Source organism: Scyliorhinus canicula, chromosome 6 (assembly GCF_902713615.1).
Source record: "Scyliorhinus canicula chromosome 6, sScyCan1.1, whole genome shotgun sequence".
Classification (NCBI taxonomy): Eukaryota; Metazoa; Chordata; class Chondrichthyes; order Carcharhiniformes; family Scyliorhinidae; genus Scyliorhinus; species Scyliorhinus canicula.
The window spans coordinates 81,601,573-81,619,106 of record NC_052151.1 but is presented as its reverse complement, the minus strand read 5'-3'; the positions used below and the strand labels follow the sequence as shown (position 1 = coordinate 81,619,106).

General features: G+C 50.6%; 1 protein-coding gene across 6 annotated transcripts in view; it reads right to left on the bottom strand.

Annotated features, from left to right (window-relative positions):
* The window catches only part of epha7 (eph receptor A7), a 307,453-nt gene extending 304,145 nt beyond the window's left edge, over positions 1-3,308 (bottom strand). For 5 of the 6 annotated variants that reach the window (XM_038799579.1, XM_038799580.1, XM_038799582.1 and 2 more), the window contains exons 1-2: positions 3,055-3,308; positions 14-78 (exon numbers count right to left, since the gene is read on the bottom strand). In XM_038799579.1, coding sequence (XP_038655507.1) covers positions 14-78; positions 3,055-3,151 — 162 coding nt within the window. In that variant the 5' untranslated portion in view covers positions 3,152-3,308. The remainder of the gene's footprint in view (positions 1-13; positions 79-3,054) is intronic. The other variant, XM_038799578.1, reaches the window with a different exon arrangement.
* Between the last annotated feature and the right edge of the window lie 14,226 nt (positions 3,309-17,534).

Genomic DNA, 17,534 nt, shown 5'->3' with positions numbered 1-17,534 from the left:
CGGTGAGGCTTACCCCATCGGGAGGAAACGAGACCCACTCCAGCTCTGTCTGTTGTGCTTTGGAATCCAGCAAAATAACTGCCAGGGAGAGAGAGAGAGAAAAGATCACAGGAAAAGAGTGAAACTGCAGTCGCCCAACTCACACCAACACAAAACCGGGTTTATTTCGGATCTAGATATGCTCCGTCAGACATGCACCTTTACATGAACAATATTCACCCAAGCCCTGCACGGCTGCCGCCAGCCACCACAAGTTACCTTGGTGTCACCAAGGGCATTTAAAACGATTATTTTAAAAGGTGGTGTTTAATTTAAATTTGAGCCTGCAAAATCTGCATTCTCTGCGTGTGTTTGTGTGGGGGGGGGGGGGGGGGGGGCGGAGGTGCTGTTGTTTTTTGCATCTCAGAAACCATCACCTTCGGTTTCCCCGTTCAGCCTGTCGTCAATAACATTTGAAAGACAGGCGCCTAGAATCACTCCAGTCAACTGAAGATGTAAATTCGCGCGCGTTATGTTCCCGAAACAGCCAAGGGACCGATTTTGCGGTGCCTGGCTGTCCGGATCCCCCCCGCCCACAGAGAAGACAGAAATCCATCATCACCGGCGCTACAGTCAGTGTGTGCGTGTGTCTGGCCATCCGAATGGATTTACAGGAAAAGGGCCACTGGGTTCCACCGAGACCGCTTGCTCCCTGAACTTTCCTCCTCTCATTGACGAGAAATCACTGCCAGTTCTGCTGGGAAAGCGGGCTTTTTCGGGAGCCGGGGAGAGACCATTAAGTTTATTCATCTCAGATCGAAAGGCAATCCGATTCTGGCGTCAAAGGCAGCAGCTGTCGGAGCGGCGGCGTCCGTCCCAGGCACTCTCGACCCTGCACCCCCTCCAGTCAAATAAATTTCACACACAGCGCGGCGCTGGGCATTTTAAATCACCTCAGAACTAACTTTGTTTTTCAAAAAACGACTTATTTCAAGGTCACTTTTAATGTGTGATCAACATCGGAAAACGAAACGTGTTGGCGGTGTTACCTTGCCTGAGGGAGGGAGGTGGGAGGGGGATTTCCACCGACAGCTTCGGACTGTGGCGATTTTCCTCACACCGCCCAGCCCTCCACCTCACTCGGATGTCTGTTTTTGTTTTACAAATTCACACTCCATAAAATTGCTATTGGTCCTTCCAAGAAAATTTGGTCTCTCTCTCTCTCCAACGAACGAAGTTATTATTTATTGGCTTGAGATTTACGTCTCGCCTGCCTCTTTCTGCCTGATCAATGATGCAGGGGGTGACAAGGGTCGGCTTCCAATGGATGGAAGTGACACGAAGTTAATTTAGGTCAGAAAATTAATGTGAAGTTAACGAGTTTCTCACCGGGACAGGATTGGGGAGAAGTTGTGTGGCGGGGCGGGAGGGGGGGGAAAGAGGTGGAAGGGAGGGTTTGGAGAGGCTCTCCGCCGAGCTGCCTGCTCAGTTGCAGCGGTCCGGCCGAGGGCAGTGCGTCTTGTTCCAGGTGCAATGGGGAGGCAGCTCGGGGAGAGGCTGCAGCCCGCCTCCAAGCGACAGGTAACCGGCACAGTCCCGCCAGCCCAGCCGCACACAACATCCCCGCCAACAAACGAACTCATTCCAATCAACGGTCGGAAATCATTTACTCCACGCTGCACTTTGTTTAAATCCCGGTTTGACTTTACTCGGCAGTGCGCGGTCGCGGCACATCTTTCCTGGATCGTCAAGATTTAAGGAGGATGATAACTTTGGCGGGGAGAGAAATAAAACCCCTTTCCGAGGGCCGGCAACGCAATCCATGCGGGGTGAGCCGGCCGACCTGAGATGGTTGCCCGACAAGTGGGCATTTCACCTAAACACGTTGGGGTTTCGGGAGTTCTTTATAATGCTGTACCTGTGCCAGGGGAGTGCCGGGGCAAGTTGGCTGGATCTACCCCGGGGCGCGCTCGGGTCCTGCCCTGGTCCTCGGCTGCCCAGCACCAACTTTACACAAGTTTGTCGTGTGTTTTGACCTAATTCTCCCCTCCCGGGCAGTGCCTTACTGCCAGGCTGCGACACTCCTGGCGCGCTGGGAAGCTGTGTGAGGGGATGTGGAAGGAGCAGTGTTGGAATGAATGGGGCAAGTGTAACCGAGCTTTGTCGACAATGTTTGTAAACTGCACTCTCTCCCCCTCAGCGGCCCGCGAACTCGACGATGTCAAAACGAACTGATGTGCTCCCATCATTTCGTGGAGCACATTCGGATGTTGCTTTGAGTGACAGGGTTGCGTTGGGAAGGGGCCGCCGCTCCTGACCATTGCAGCGCGGAGGCGATGAACTCCAGACCTTCAGGGAAAGTTTTTTTCAAAAGTGCAGCATTCACAGCTCGGAGCTGTTTAGTGAAGAGGTGGAAAGTCCACTTTACCCAACTGCCCTCAGCTTTCTCACCCCCCACCCAGTTAAGTGCCGGCATTAACATGAAAACCTTGCAATGGCCATGTCTGCACGGTTTGCAGTGTTTTCCGTCGTCCAGGGATGTCATTGAGAAGCTCCACAAACTGCTCACTTGCGACCGTGCACCGCAGCCTGGGAGCCATCCTGATTATCCTTCGGGTACAGCTTCACACGTTGCCCACTGCACTCACTCTAATCGGCCGCCAACACATTAAACATGAATGAATAACAATAGAGTGGGGCCCGGGTGTCCAAACACGGTGACCCATCCAATCACTTTGCCTCGTAAAACGGACCTCTGTAAAAATCCGCGACCAAAATTGAGTGACACCCAATCTGTAAGTAGGGTCTAAAAATGTGGAGTGCGTGTAATGTTTGAAACGTGCCTCATCCAAAATGCCCAACGACATTCTGTCCCCGTTACTCTGGAAGCCCGGTAGATGCTCTGGTTGATTTTATTGCTAAAGGGACAGAGCCGGGAGTTTGGAGGGGGGCCCGGCAGCGGGAGCTTTCCAGTTGCGCCGTCCCGTCCCAAAGTAGCGAGTCGGTCATGCAAGCAGTATCTTCAGAAAGCGGGGGGGGGGGGGGGGTCTTTAATTTATCTCTCCAGTTTCTTACCTTCTCTTGCAGCCTGCGTCAGATGGGTGAGGATGGTGCTGAGCAAAGAAATGCAGCCGCAGATAATCCAGAGAGTGCGGTTGAGCTTGGAGCTCATGGTGCTGACACCGGTGGCTTGTATTTTGAGGAGCTGTGCTTGTGTTGTTGTTGTTGCTGCCGCCGCTGCTGTTACAAAGTCGCCGTACCTCCACGCTTTAGGTCCCAGGCTCTGCTAACAAGCTTCACTTCCACAGACTCAAATAGCAGGCAGTGCAGAGTGGGGGCGGAGAGGCGCCACGTCAATCAACCGGCCCTGGGGCTGAGTGACAGCAACAGCAGCCACACAGGAACCCCAGTGTGTGACAGAACTGGCCCGAAAGGAGGGACCAAGCCACCAATCCGAGTGTGACAAGGGAGGAGCTTGTTCTCTCCAATCGGGCGAACCCGATATAAAGTAACATGCGTGGTGGAAAGAAAAGGGGATTTTTTTTAAAAAATGTTTGTGAGTAGAAAAAATGCCGGACAGAAAATTCATGCTGAGCAGTTAGAATGAGAAAGTCCACAGCAGGAACTGCGCCCCCGGGACTGGAGCCACCTGTGAAAGGGTCACTTTCCAACAAAGAACCAGGTCGACGAGATACATAGTTCACTCGGGTTAAAAAGTCACCTCAAGAGAGTTTGCAAAAGGGAAAAAAATGAAGCGAAGAAAGATATAAAACAGATGCACCAGGGAGTCTGTCGAAAGGACGAGGAAGGAAGAGATATTAAACAGCACCACTAGTTAAGGAGCCAGCGAACTGAGAACCAAGACAGGGAGAGCTGAATTGATGAAGTGAAGTTACTCTCTGCATTGTGTGAGGACAAATGGACTGTACAAGGATTGCATGTGTTATTTTTTAATCCTCTTTGCTGAAAATAAAGTGTCAGGTAGGACTACGGTTCCTCAGGCAGTCCTCGTTTCCCGTATCCCACTGTGATCCCGGACGGTATTTATCTGCGTCCCATATTCCCCTGATGTCCTCGATAGGAACAGTTTGGAGGAGGACAGCCCAGGTGTTTCACACTCTTTTCCCAACCCCGCCCACCTACCGCTCCTTGGGTTAACATCCCCGGCTGAGATCACAGTTCATTTAACCTGGGACCATTCTGTGTGGGCTCGGTCCCACAGCAGGCAACGCACTGCCCATCAGGGAAGCCCAACAGTTACACCTCTGAGGTGGAATTAACCCAGTTGTTGGACAGCACGGCGCACAGTGGTTAGCACTGCTGCATCACAGCACCAGGGACCCGGGTTCAATTCCGGACTCAGGTAACTGTGTGGAGTTTGCACTTTCTGCCGGCATCTGCGTGGGTTTCCTCCGGGTGCTCCAATTTCTCCCACAGTCCAAAGATGTGCAGGTTAGGTGGATCGGCCATGCTAAATTGTCCCTAAATTGTCCAAAGGTGTGTGGGTTTGGTGGGGTTACAGGGATAGGGTGGGGGAGTGGGTCAAGGTAGGATGCTCTTTCAGAAGATCGGTGTAGACTCTATCTCCGCTGTAGGAGTTCTATGGTTTGTCAATTCCTCAGTATTGATTTAGCTGTTTCCACCAGAAAATCTGCTTTTGTAATAACTTAATCTTCAGTGACAGATGCAGAAGGCCTTTGCGACTGTATCCATTTCTCAACCAAAATATTGGACTATTCCCATTTAAAATAACAGCTTCCTGAAAATGTTGAATGGCGAAAGTGCTCATTTTATAAATTATACCCTCTTCATCTGATCCCAGTTCAAAACTTTGACAGCCTGCCTCCCCATGAAACAGAAGTTAAAACCGAGGGATTCTGTCGCACAGGTGACCAGGGTAGAGGGCAGTGTCACCCCTGCAGTGGGGATTTCAGTAAAAGTCCAACAGAGACATTACAGAAACTGTTATGGGAAGTTTCAAATATTCCGGTTTAGTTCTGATGAAATAACCAGAATTTTTGTATAAAGGGTACAATGCACTCTTTTGCAAGGAACAGTTTTATTTTGCCCATTTTACAGAATAGATTTTAAAAACCACCAATGTAAATTTGATAGCTTCTTTCTGTGGTTTCTCTTTCTTTTCACTACCTCCAAATTATCTGCAGGAACTTTGGGCGAAATTCTCCGCACCCGCGGAAAGTCGGCAAACGGTCGTAAAAATCGGGACCGTTTTACGACGGTCGCGAAGGCTTCATTTCCCGACCGATTCACTTCCTGGAAATGGGCTAGCAGCGCGGCCGCGTCAATTACGTGCGTGATGACGACGGAACGCGACGACGACACGAACCCGCCCATGTGACGCCGCCCGACGCCGTAAAAAGGCGCGGGCGACCACAGAATCTGTCGGGCAGGATGTCGGAGCCTAGGCGAGCTGCACCTCGCTTTATTGATGCAGACGTCGAGGCGCTGCTCGATGCCGTGGAGCAGAGGAGGGGCATCATCCGCCCGCGGAGAGGGCATCGCCAACCTGCCAGCACGGTACGCCAGGCCTGGCGTGACGTGGCTGCTGCCGTCAGTGCTGTGGGGCAGACCCCTCGCTCAGCAGAGCAGTGCCGAAAGAAGCTACATGACCTCACCAGGTCTGCCAGGGTAAGTGCCATGAGGGTGCCCCCTAGTCACAACCATCCCTCCCCCTTAACTGCCCGGGGGGGGGGGGGAGAGGGATTGGGGCAGAGTTATTTGAGGGTGGTTCACAAAGTTGTCACAGACCCAGCGCTCCGGCCCCGAGGAGAGATGCAATCATCTGATGACAACTTGCCCCCCCCCCCAAACTGTACCAGTATCAGAACGGACTTCTGAGACCTACCGTTTTGTAATGATCTACCTATGTTTCCTCCCCCAACAGGCCAAGGCCGGTCATAACCACCGTGAGCGGCACAAGACTGGAGGGGGTTCGCCCAACATGCACCCCCTCAGCACCTTTGAACAGAGGGCACTGGACCTTGTTGGGGGGTCTGCCACCCGCGATATCGCGCAATGCGAGGTTGGCGGAACTGCAGCAAGTGAGACAACCCTCCCTGACAAACACCCTCCCCCCCCCCCCATACCTCTGTCCCTTCACACACCCTGCCCACTGGGACACCTCCCCATCCTCTGTCCCTTCACACACCCTGCCCACTGGGACCGTCCAGCGGCCTGCCGAGCAAATCGAAATAACCCGTCTCATTCTCTTCCCTAGGACGTGATGCCGAACGACCAGGGCCGTCTGGCTGCAGACGGAGACACGAATCTGCCGCCACCTCACCCGGGGCCTCACAACAGAGGGTGCCCGATCAGCGGGCAGCCCTATCTGCCCCAACCCAATCTGCGGACCAGGACGCACAGAGGGTTCGAGGTCCACCACCACCACCAGAAATGGCCAGGGACAACCCTCCTGTCGCTGAGCGGCCCCACACCCTGGACGAGGACCTAACCATTGAGAGCGTCGGGCTTGCGGCACTGCTTTCTCCCACCACTTCCATCATCCCAGAGATACACACCCCGGCGGGCCTATTTAGTGATGAGTCTCCTGGGGCACAGTCTGGTTGGCACATCACAGATGAGCAGGTACAGCAGGTGGAGGTCGGAGCAACAGAGGGCCCGGACTCGCGGAGGCCAGACCAGGCCCAGGATGCAGCTGGCTCCCAGACGTTTTCGGAGTTCCTGGAGTTTCTCAACCCACCCGCACAGCCGATGCCTCAGAAAACCCAGGGAAACAATGACGGGATGAGGGCTTCCTTCCAGACTCTGCAGACGCTGTTAGAGGAGTCGATCCGCGTCCAAGAGCAGGGAGTGGTGCCGCTCATGGCAGAGACCCAGTCCGACACCGCACGGGTGGCATCCGCGGTGGAGGCAATGGGTCAGGTTATGCAAGACGTTGGGATTAATGTGCACGCGTCATCCTCGGCCCTGGACAGGGTTGCCCTCTCACATGCAGCAATGTGCCAGAGCCAAACCGACATTGCCGGCGCCCTGCGGGCCATGGCCGAGTCTCAGCAGGTCATTGGCCAGTCGCAGCAGTCAGTCGCCGAGAGCATCAACCGCCTGACACATGTGCTGGATGGCGTCGTGCACAATCAGGTTGAGATCGCACAGTCCCTGGCGGGAATGTCTAACTCCCTGGACTCCGTCTCTGCAAACCTTCGGATCCTGGTGGATACCGTTGCAGGCCTCCAGGACTGGCAGCGCCAGGTGTCGGTGGTGCGACGGGGAACCTCCCCGCTCGCACCTCTGTCCCAAAGTGAGGCCCGGGGGCCACCGGGCTCCCCGAGGGAGGAGGAGGTTTCGGGGCCCGTCCCATTAACTCCATCACGGGACGTCCCGGAATTCTCGGCCTCCCCCCGTCCCATCCCTGGTGCATCGGGTGGGCAGCAGGCAGAGCAGGGTGGCACAATGTCACCCGAGACGCCCGCAGAGCAGCCTGGCCCATCAAGGCCGGGTCGCCCCAGGAAACGCTTGGCCAAGGAGAAACGAGTCGAGGGGGGCGATTCGCAGCAATCCTCCTCCACTCCTGCTGTATCATCTGGGGATTCACTTAGACGTAGTGGTAGGGCCCGTAAGGCAACTAAGATAGACACTGAGTAAGTTGGCACGGGTGAAGGGCACAGTTTAGTTGTAGGGGTAGGGCACCTGTAAATAATTGTTAATATTAAACACACTGTTCCACCTTACTTGTAATACCGTGTGATTGTTCCACAGCCACAGGAATCGTGATGGTGACCGAGTGTCGCTGGGGGTGGCGGGTGGTGAAACCTCGGTGCCGGGTGTGCAGTCCCTGCCCCTACCCCCCTCCCACAGCTAGCCCACGCGGGCACGTGATGGAGTGTCAGTGACAAACTCAGCGGCCACCAAGGTGGATGGTTCAGCTATTGCCATGGGTCAGACTCTCTCTAACGATTCTGAGCTCACAGCTCTTCGCAGAGCGGGCTGTCATCATTCCACATGGCACTGATCACACCCGCTGACACAGCCATCAATGTTGTGCCATTCCGTCTGGACCCAGTGATAAGCGTCATGTCGAAGTGGAGCAGTGTACACTGAGGGGGGGGGGGTTTGGTGGTGGCAGTTGTGTGGTGACCCTCTGCATGACTAGCGATGCAGGTGGTGGTTTGGTGTTCATCGGGGACGTCACATGCGATGCGTGAACCGTGCTGCCACCATGGCGTCGCGTGCCCGCCGTCTTTGCCGGGTCCGTCGTGCCGCCTCCTGGACATCACCAGCACCTGGGTCGTGTCTGCGTGCTGCGCCCGCCAATCCGCCAGCCTCCTCCTCCTCCTCCTCCTCCTCCTCCTCCTCCTCCTCCTCCTCCTCTGTGCTGGCACCACTGCCACTAGCTTCTCCCTCCGCCTCCTGCAACAGGTCATCTCCCCTCTGCATCGCGATGTTGTGCAGCGCACAGCAGACCACTACAATGCGAGCGACCCTGTCGGCCTGGTACTGCAGGGCCCCTCCGGAGCGGTCCAGGCACCTGAATCTCATCTTCAGGAGGCCAAGGCAGCGCTCCACCACACCCCAGGTTGCTGCATGGGCCTCGTTGTATCGTGTTTCCGCATTGGTCTGAGGCCTCCGTATCGGCGTCATCAGCCAAGACCTCAGCGGATAACCCCTGTCACCTAGCAACCAGCCCCTCAGCCGGGGGGGACGTCCCTCAAACATCGCAGGGATGAACGACTGCGCTAGTATGTAGGAGTCATGCACACTCCCTGGGAACCTTGCACAGACGTTCATGAACCTCATGTGGGGGTCGCATACCACCTGGACATTAATGGAGTATGTCCCCCTCCTGTTTGTGAACACGTCCCTGTCCACAGCAGGCGGGCGCATGGGGACGTGAACACAGTCGATTGACCCCTGAACCCTCGGTATCCCGGCCACACTGGCAAATCCACGGGCTCGTGAGTCTTGACTTGCTCGGTCCTCGGGAAAGGTGATGTAGCGATCGGCGATGGCATAGAGGGCGTCGGTCACATCCCGGATGCACCTGTGCACCGATGACTGGGAGATCCCAGAGACGTCCCCGCTCGGAGACTGGAAGGAGCCGGTAGCATAGAAGTTCAGAGCGACCGTCACCTTGATGGCTACCGGGATCGCGTGTCCTCCCCCCGTTCCACGTGGGGCGAGGTGCGACAGGAGTTCGCAGATATGTATCACCGTCTGCCTACCCAGCCGGAGTCTTCTCCTGCAGGTGATGTCCGGCATTGTTAGGAAAGAGACCCGGACACGGTACACCCTCGGCTTTGGTCGTCGCCTCTGACGCCGTGGCTGCACCCTCACTCTCTCCTCTTCCTCTTCCTCCTCCTCCTCCTCCTCCCCCCCCCCATGCTGCTCGACGACTGGCAACTCCTCGGCCCTTCCCTCTGCTGCTGCAGCTGGCCCTGCAGCCACTGCGGGTTGTGGGTGTGGATGCTGCTGCATCTCCAAATCCAGTAGAGCTGCCCCAACCACTGCGCAGAACATAGCCGTTCTGTTCCCATGCATCGTGCTAACCTACAGAAGGGTGGTGGGGGGCGGAGAAACGGGACATGTTAGACGGACGTTAGTCGACACCTCGGCAGCCGCCAGCCATGGGATACCAGTGTGTCCCGGTGGCCTGGTCGCGCTGCTGACACGCGGTCAGCCTAACCCCTGGTCACTTCCTGCATCCAACGGCCAGTAAACTATGTCCTCCTCACGGGTGCGTCAGTGGCCTGTGGCCGGAAGCCACAGGGGAACCAGCGGCCGTGTCCTCGTCACCTGCACACCATGGCATGGTGGCAGACATTTTGTTACGGGGTTGGACGGCTCACTCTCTACCTAAACCCCCCCCCCTCCGTCGCCCCCCACTGCCTCCCCCGTCTCCCCCACTGCCCCCTCCATCTCCCCCACTGCCTCCTCCGTCTCCCCCACTGCCCCCTCCATCTCCCCCACTGCCCCCTCCGTCTCCCCCACTGCCCCCTCCGTCTCCCCCACTGCCCCCTCCGTCTCCCCCACTGCCCCCTCCGTCTCCCCCACTGCCCCCTCCGTCTCCCCCACTGCCCCCTCCGTCTCCCCCACTGCCCCCTCCGTCTCCCCCACTGCCCCCTCCGTCTCCCCCACTGCCCCCTCCGTCTCCCCCACTGCCCCCTCCGTCCCCCCCACCGCCCCCGTTCTGGACCCCCTCCCGTTCCCAGGGATGCCTTCCCCGTTGTGGCCAGACTCGAGCGGTGCGCTGAGCGGTGCGCTGAGCGGTGCGCAGAGTGGTGCCCTGACCTCCTCCAAGCAGTCGTCAGCCAGGCCGACTGGTTGACGAATTTAAAAAGCAGGTGTGTTTCACGACGTCCAAACAGGGCGCCATGACGTCGGGACTTCGGCCCATCCGGGCCGGTGAATAGCGGGGGGGCTCACAGTGGCGATTCTGGTCGTGTCAGGGGCGGGAAGGAGGCGTTTGTCGGGAAACGGGACTCCGACAATTTGCGGGGTTCGGAGAATAGCGGGAGGGCGTCGGAACAGCGTCGCCGTAAAAATTTCCGACGCCCGCTATTCTCCGACCCGTCGTGAGTCCGGAGAATCTCGCCCCTGAGTTCTGCCAGGAAAGGACTCATACTGGAGCCTGATTCCACATGTGCCAATAACCGTTACCCAATTGGCCATTCCTCACGACTGAGTTTGGAAAACAGTTGAGGATGGACCCGAACCATGAGGAAGTGAATTCCAGATGCCCACAACCCTCAGGGTGGAAAAGTTCTTCCCCAATTCTCCTCTAATCTTCCTACCTTAAATCTATTCCCCTGGGTAACTGACCCCTCAGCTCGGGGAAACAGGTCTTTCCTGTCTACCCTATCTAGGCCTGTCATAATTGTGTATACCTCAATTAGGTCACCTCAGAGCCTCCTCCGTTCTAAGGAAAACAACCATATCCGATCCATTGAGGATATGGGGAAAGGTTAGGGGATTGCTACTAATTTTGAAATCTCTTTCCAAGACTGTTTAGATACAATGGGCATATTGGCCTCCTTCTCTGTTGTACCATTCATTCCTTGATTCTACAACATAAATTAATTCTGGAACATGATTTCTTCATGCACCTTTGTAACTCATTGCATCTGGTTGCCCACTGCTGTTAATTTTAATGAGCAATGGGACATTTATGTTTCCTTTTAAAATCTAATTTACATGAAATACTATTAATCCTGCATTGCTAATTACCATCTAGACTATAATGATGTCCATGTCAGGTATAAGGGGCTGAATTTTCTCAGGCCCATGAAGGTGGCTAGGCAGGGCTGTGAAAAACTTTGGAAAGCGGTACATCGGGTCAGCTCCCCAACCATTTCCTGCTTCCAAAGGCTGTTCCCGGAGTGAGACTAGCAGGTTTAATGACAATTCAACTGGCAATGACGGAAATCAATTAAGCATGGTAGTGAACCGCTTCTCTACAATTTTCCAAGCTGTTCCTGACAGCAAGACTTGCATGCACTCTGAAAATGGATCAGAGGTTGCTACTGAAAGGTCTAAGAATTCATTTGAGGGTTTTATTTTATTTGTCAGCAATAATTCACACGGTATATATCATAAAAGGCACCAAATCTGCCATTTGCAGCCGTTTCATGAAGATTGTGTTCTCTACCAATGCTTGCCCTGCTGCAATAGCAGTCACTTCCCTCATGCTGATCATGTTGCTGCCACTCCCGCTGATGGCCAGGCATCACCAACACATCAAAGACATGATCCAAGGACCGTGCTGAACAGACGCTGGAACCTGGTCACCATCCCTGAAATGAATGGATCTCCCACACTGCTTCTTAATTGGACACCTCTGGCAAGATCATATCTGCTGCCTGCCGTGGTAATCTCCAGGTTGCCAACACAGAATTAATTCCGACACTGGGATCCTAACTCACCTGGGGAAATTCAGACAGTATGTCTTGTGACGTTCCTGATATGTTCAGGACGTTGACTCTATCCTTGCCACAAATTTCGGATCTTCCAATTAATTTCTGTCTCAAGACGGTGTACATAATGCATTAAAAAACAAGCAGAATTACATTGCAGAAAAGTCAAACTAATGTGTCTTTGAATAGAATATTTAAACTGCGATGATGTGATATCTTATTGACATGCATCCGTCATGATGCCGATATATACATGTATATGTCAGACTTAATCATATATGTCAATACATGGATTGAAAATTAGTATTGATTGATTTGCTTTAAAGAGTTGTAAAGTGTAACCAAAAGGTGAGCATAAAAATGGAGCGATCACTAAAGATATGCACCACCCAATGGCTCCCACTTTAGAGGACTACATGACATTGTTACGCCACCCTGGACAAGAACACGGTCAATTCCAGTGCCCTGGAGTCACAACACAAGTGAATTAACCAATATTTTTTTTTTTCATTCCTGAAATCTTTGGCAATTGCCTACCCAATAATTACAGTCACCAGGTTTGTAAGGTGACACACAGTTACTGTTTATTTACAACAAGATTAATGGTGAACTATGTGACAGATACAGTTTTTAAAATATGAATACACACCTAACCCCTACTGTAACCTTGCCTCACACTCCCTACACACAAGACAGACAAACACTGGGGGGGGGGGGGGGGGGGGCTGTAACTGAAAGAGAAAAGAGTCTTTGCTTCAGATGATGGGTTTTTGCAGGCTTTCTCAGGAGTAGATAGAGTAGATGTGGGCAGTTTGTTTCCACTGGTGGGTGAAAGCAGAACTAGGGGGCATAGCCTCAAAATAAGGGAAAGTAGATTTAGAACTGAGCTTAGGAGGAACTTCTTCACCCAAAGGGTTGTGAATCTATGGAATTCCCTGCCCAGTGAAGCAGTTGAGGCTCCTTCATTGAATGTTTTCAAGATAAAGATACTTTTTTGAAGAATAAAGGGTTATGGTGATCTGGTGGAAAGTGGAGCCGAGTCCACAAAAGATCAGCCATGATCTAATTGAATGGTGGAGCAGGCTCGAAGGGCCAGTTGGTCTATGCCTGCTCCTAGTTCTTATGTTAGGGGCTTTTCACTGTAACTTCATTGAAGCCTACTTGTTACAATAAGCAATTATTTATTATAATGTTCTCCACAATAATCTTGGTAATCACAGCCCTTTTTTTGCAGCCTGTACTCATAATCATCTTGCTGAGACCGAGTCCCTGTTTCATCGGACTTTGCTATCTGTTCATGACCTGCCTTCTAGCCTTGCTTTCATTAATCCAACAGGCTTATTGGAGAGAGAGAGTAAGCTGGATCTTTTTTGAAGAGGCTTAGCTGCAGTTTTCTGGAAGAGGATGTTGCTGGATCTTTCACGTCTGCTGCCAGCATCAAAAATGAAAAAAAATGAAACCTCACGGCACTGAAAATCATTCCGGAGGTATAATATCTAACCGCCACCTGTTACTGGGCAGAGCACAGTCTTCTGGGTCATTCATTGGCCTCGGCCAAATCAATCAAACCGTCCCAGCCAGTCTTTTCCATTGGTGCCTGCCCACAATTTAAATCAATACAGCCTTCTGGATCCTTTCATTTGAATTAAAGGCACATGCCATGGTTTCCTTCTGCTTGAATTAAAAGGGTAGGCTACCTTAAGACACATGTCCATAAATCATCCATGGATCAAAAATGTAATGGCAAAATAAAAGAAAGGGGGAAACAAGGGAATAAACAGGAAGGACCCTTACATACCTCCGTCGGTTAAAAGAATTAAACTTCAGGGCATGATCATTTCATTATGAGGTATGCAAATCATAAATATACATCCATCCCCAGTATACATGTTTCCTTCCCGGTCTCTCCATTGATAACTAGTCAACCCTTAAATATGTGACAATGCATGTGCAATCACATATCCTTTCCATGAATATGTACAATTTTAATATTGAATTGTAATAATAAACTCCAATGAAATAACCTTGCGTTCTGGGTTTTAAACCTCTTTATAAACACAAATGGATTATGATCTAGAAAAGTCTGGGGCGGCCAGCAACAATTCGCCCCCCCAACATGGCCGTCAATCTCCCAGACCCTACTTGGTGTTCCGTGGACCACAGCAGTTTTGCTTGTTCTGCAACATATCCAACATGCATTATATTTAGTCCGTAACTGAGTCTGTCTCTGTGGTTTTAGCTAGGATGGATGAGGCATTAGTAGTTCATAATTTCTTGTGTCTACACCATGAATAGTTAACTGAATACTCCTTGGACAGCAGCAGTGGGTTAGCCCTGTTGCCTCATGGCGCTGAGGTCCCAGGTTTGATCCCGGCTCTGGGTCACTGTCTGTGTGGAGTTTGCACATTCTCCCTGTGTTTGCGTGGGTTTCGCCCCCACAACCCAAAGATCAAAGATGTGCATGTTAGGTGGATTGGCCATGCTAAATCGCCCCTTAATTGGAAAAAATGAGTTGGGTACTCTGAATTTAAAAAGAAACAGAGTGCTCCTTGGTATTTCCCTATAACTCCATCTGTACTATTTCTCTACATTTGTTGCATTGGTCTTTCTGTTTATCGTATATTGCAGTCAGTCTTTTCTGATTGTCCAATGAACGTTTAACCAAATTTTGAGGATCTCTACAGTCAAACTACAAGCAGTGTTGTCAATGCTGACAGAAATATTTAGTTAATTGTTAACTAAGAAACACTATTCAACTCCTCCAGCTTTACATTCTGGCTTTTCCTTCAATTGGCTACCTTCAGCAACAAGTGCAGCTGAGGGTTCAATCCTCTCAGGGTTGACTGGCTTTACATGCACCGTTTGTTCGTTTGTTGTGAGAAACCTTTTACCTCCGCATCAGAGCTTTCGTAATCACAGCCCCTAATATGGACTAAAACAATTTGTGCTTTCCAGATGTCGATTGTTCTTTCCTTTTGGAATCAGAGGATAGCACATCATTTGCGCCATTAGCTTTCTGGTTGTTGTTAACAGATACATGGCAGAACTATTACATAGCTCTCCATCCACCTCCATCTTAATTTTCAAAAGGAATTGTTGACTGATTAGTTCATCTACTTTGCTGTTTGCTTCCTTTACCTAGAAGAGGCAATGTGGACCTTTAAAAGGATATGGATTAAATAGCATTTCATTTGGTATCACTTAACAGTCCTTACTGTCCTTGTCCTGACTAACTGATGCCATGCTGTCGTGTAGAATTTCTTTCAAAACTCTGGGAAATATTTGCGCCTGAAGTGAATGGCAATGGGGTTACTAAAGAGATTGCAATAAATTACTTTTAAGAAAGTCCAAGTCAATTTCTTCTTCCAATTTGCTGCATTCATTATTAGCTTTGGAAGAATTACTTACAATTTATTTAAGTTTGCGTAGTGACAGGTCAATTCGGTAACAGCTTTTATTATTGCTTCCTAATCAGAACCAAGATCTAATTCAAAATTCTCATCTGACTCTTCAGCACTGTCACTACTATTAGATTCAAACTCCTTTTCCCTCTGGTCACCTCAGTCTTAGATTTCTCAGAATCTGGTTCTCTACTAGCTTTTACCTTTGACAAGTCGCTGTGAGGAATCATTCCTGTAGAGATTTCATCAGTGTCAGCCAAATCAGATTCACTACCATTGCCTTGATATGTGATCAACATTTGTCAATATTTCCTTCTTTGAGTCGCTTACTGCCCAATGAGCTTTCCTAACTCCAACATGCCCTGCCATTGGCATCTCATTTGCTATCTGCAGTACTTCTCTCGGACTCGCTGCAATCATCGGTGAAGCTACAACCTGCACTCATGCCAAATCATTCCCCAAAGGTAAGTCTACTCCATCCACTGGAAATTCCTTAACCGTTCTGACAACAACTTGACACCAAATCACACTCCAATTGTACTTTATACAATGGAACTGGGATGCAATTCCCACCTATCCTCTTCAATAATACCTCAGCTTTCAATGAGTTCTGGAGGAAAAAATCCTTCTCCAGTAAGAGATTTTGAGTAGAACTTGTGTCCCTCAGTTGTGGATTTGGCTACATCAGCTACTGAAAATAGGGTGACCTTCCCCTTAGACACATACCCTACATATCTCTCATCTACCTCATTCCTCACACCTCTTCCCATAGCAGTGTTTACCTCAGGTCTCTGAAGTCAAATTAAAACTAGTCTGCCCTGTAATATACTCTACTTTTATTTCCTTTTTGGAATCCTCCTTGTGAACTCCCACAAGTCCCATGGGCTTTCCTTTCAACTTTCAACAGGCTGAATAAACCTGTCCCACTTTGTTACGAGTCTAACCTTTACCCTCAGTACCTTCTTGGCCTGAGGAGGAGATCTCGGAGCATTCCCACCTATCTATTCTTTATCTTGGCTACCTGTCTTCCTTTCACTCTCCCACTTCCTATCATTTTCAACATTATTGGGTGTTGGAACAAAGGTTTAAATTTATGGATTAGCTCATAATTGTCAGCCATAATTGCCACCTGCCTATAGCAGTCTTCACCCTCCAGTCTTCAACATGGATTCTTACTATCAGAGATAGGGAAATCTTAAATTCTACTAAGAACCTTTCTTAGAGCCTCAGAGGTAGTTTCAACTCGCAATGCTCGTACCCACCTATCAAAATTGTTCTGCTTAACCCTTTCAAATTCAGTATACGTCTGTACTGGTTCTCCCTTTAAATTCAGAAACGTTTGCCTATATGCCTCAGGAGCCAATTCATGTACATCCAGAATAGCCTTTTTTTACCTCGTCATAATTCTTAGACACCCCCGCTGACAGGGAAGCATAAACTTCCTGTGCCCGCCCCGTCAATTTACTCTGCATGAGGGATGTCCACCTTTCTCTTGACCACTCCGTTTTGGTTGCTATTTTTCAAAAGCCCTAAAAAAAAAGTTTTCTTCCTCCTTCTCTTTGAATTTTGTATAAATTTAAACATATCACTGCTGAGCTCCATTTTAGGGTTACCTCGCTACTTTCTGGCAGCTTCCTGCTCATTTCTAGTGCCTTAAGTTGAAAGGCTCTCTCTTTTTCTTTTTCCTCCCTTTATTTTTCATTTTCTTCTCTTTTTTCCCTCTCCTCTCTCTCTTTATCACTTTCCCCAATCACTTTTTCTTTTTTTCTCTGATGTAAACCTCCTCATTTCCATCTCCATGTCTTTATTCTGTCTTTCTGCCTCAGCTCCTTTTCCTTATGCTGCATCTCCATTTCTTTGTGTTTTTGCTCCATTTCCAATTGTTTCATTTGCAACTGAATTTTAGCCAATTCTAGTTGCCCTCACCCAGGCTGATTTTCTTGCATTTCTTTCAAATTTAAATGTTGAGCAATCACTTCAATTATCTCCACCTTCTTAGTTCTCGTCGGTACCTCTATTTCCAATGCACCCACCAATTCGACTAACTTGTCTTTGCGAAGCTCATCTAAATAAACCTGACATGAGTCTACCACCTCAAGAAACCTTTTAACAGCATCCAGAGCCCTCCTGTTATAGGTGCCCCTTTTCATTTACACTGCAATTCAAATCATTGTCAACCGTTCCAAAAATCCAGGACGAGCCCTCAAATTATGTTACGCCACCCTGGGCAAGGGAGCGATAAATTCCAGTCTCACATGCCTGGAGT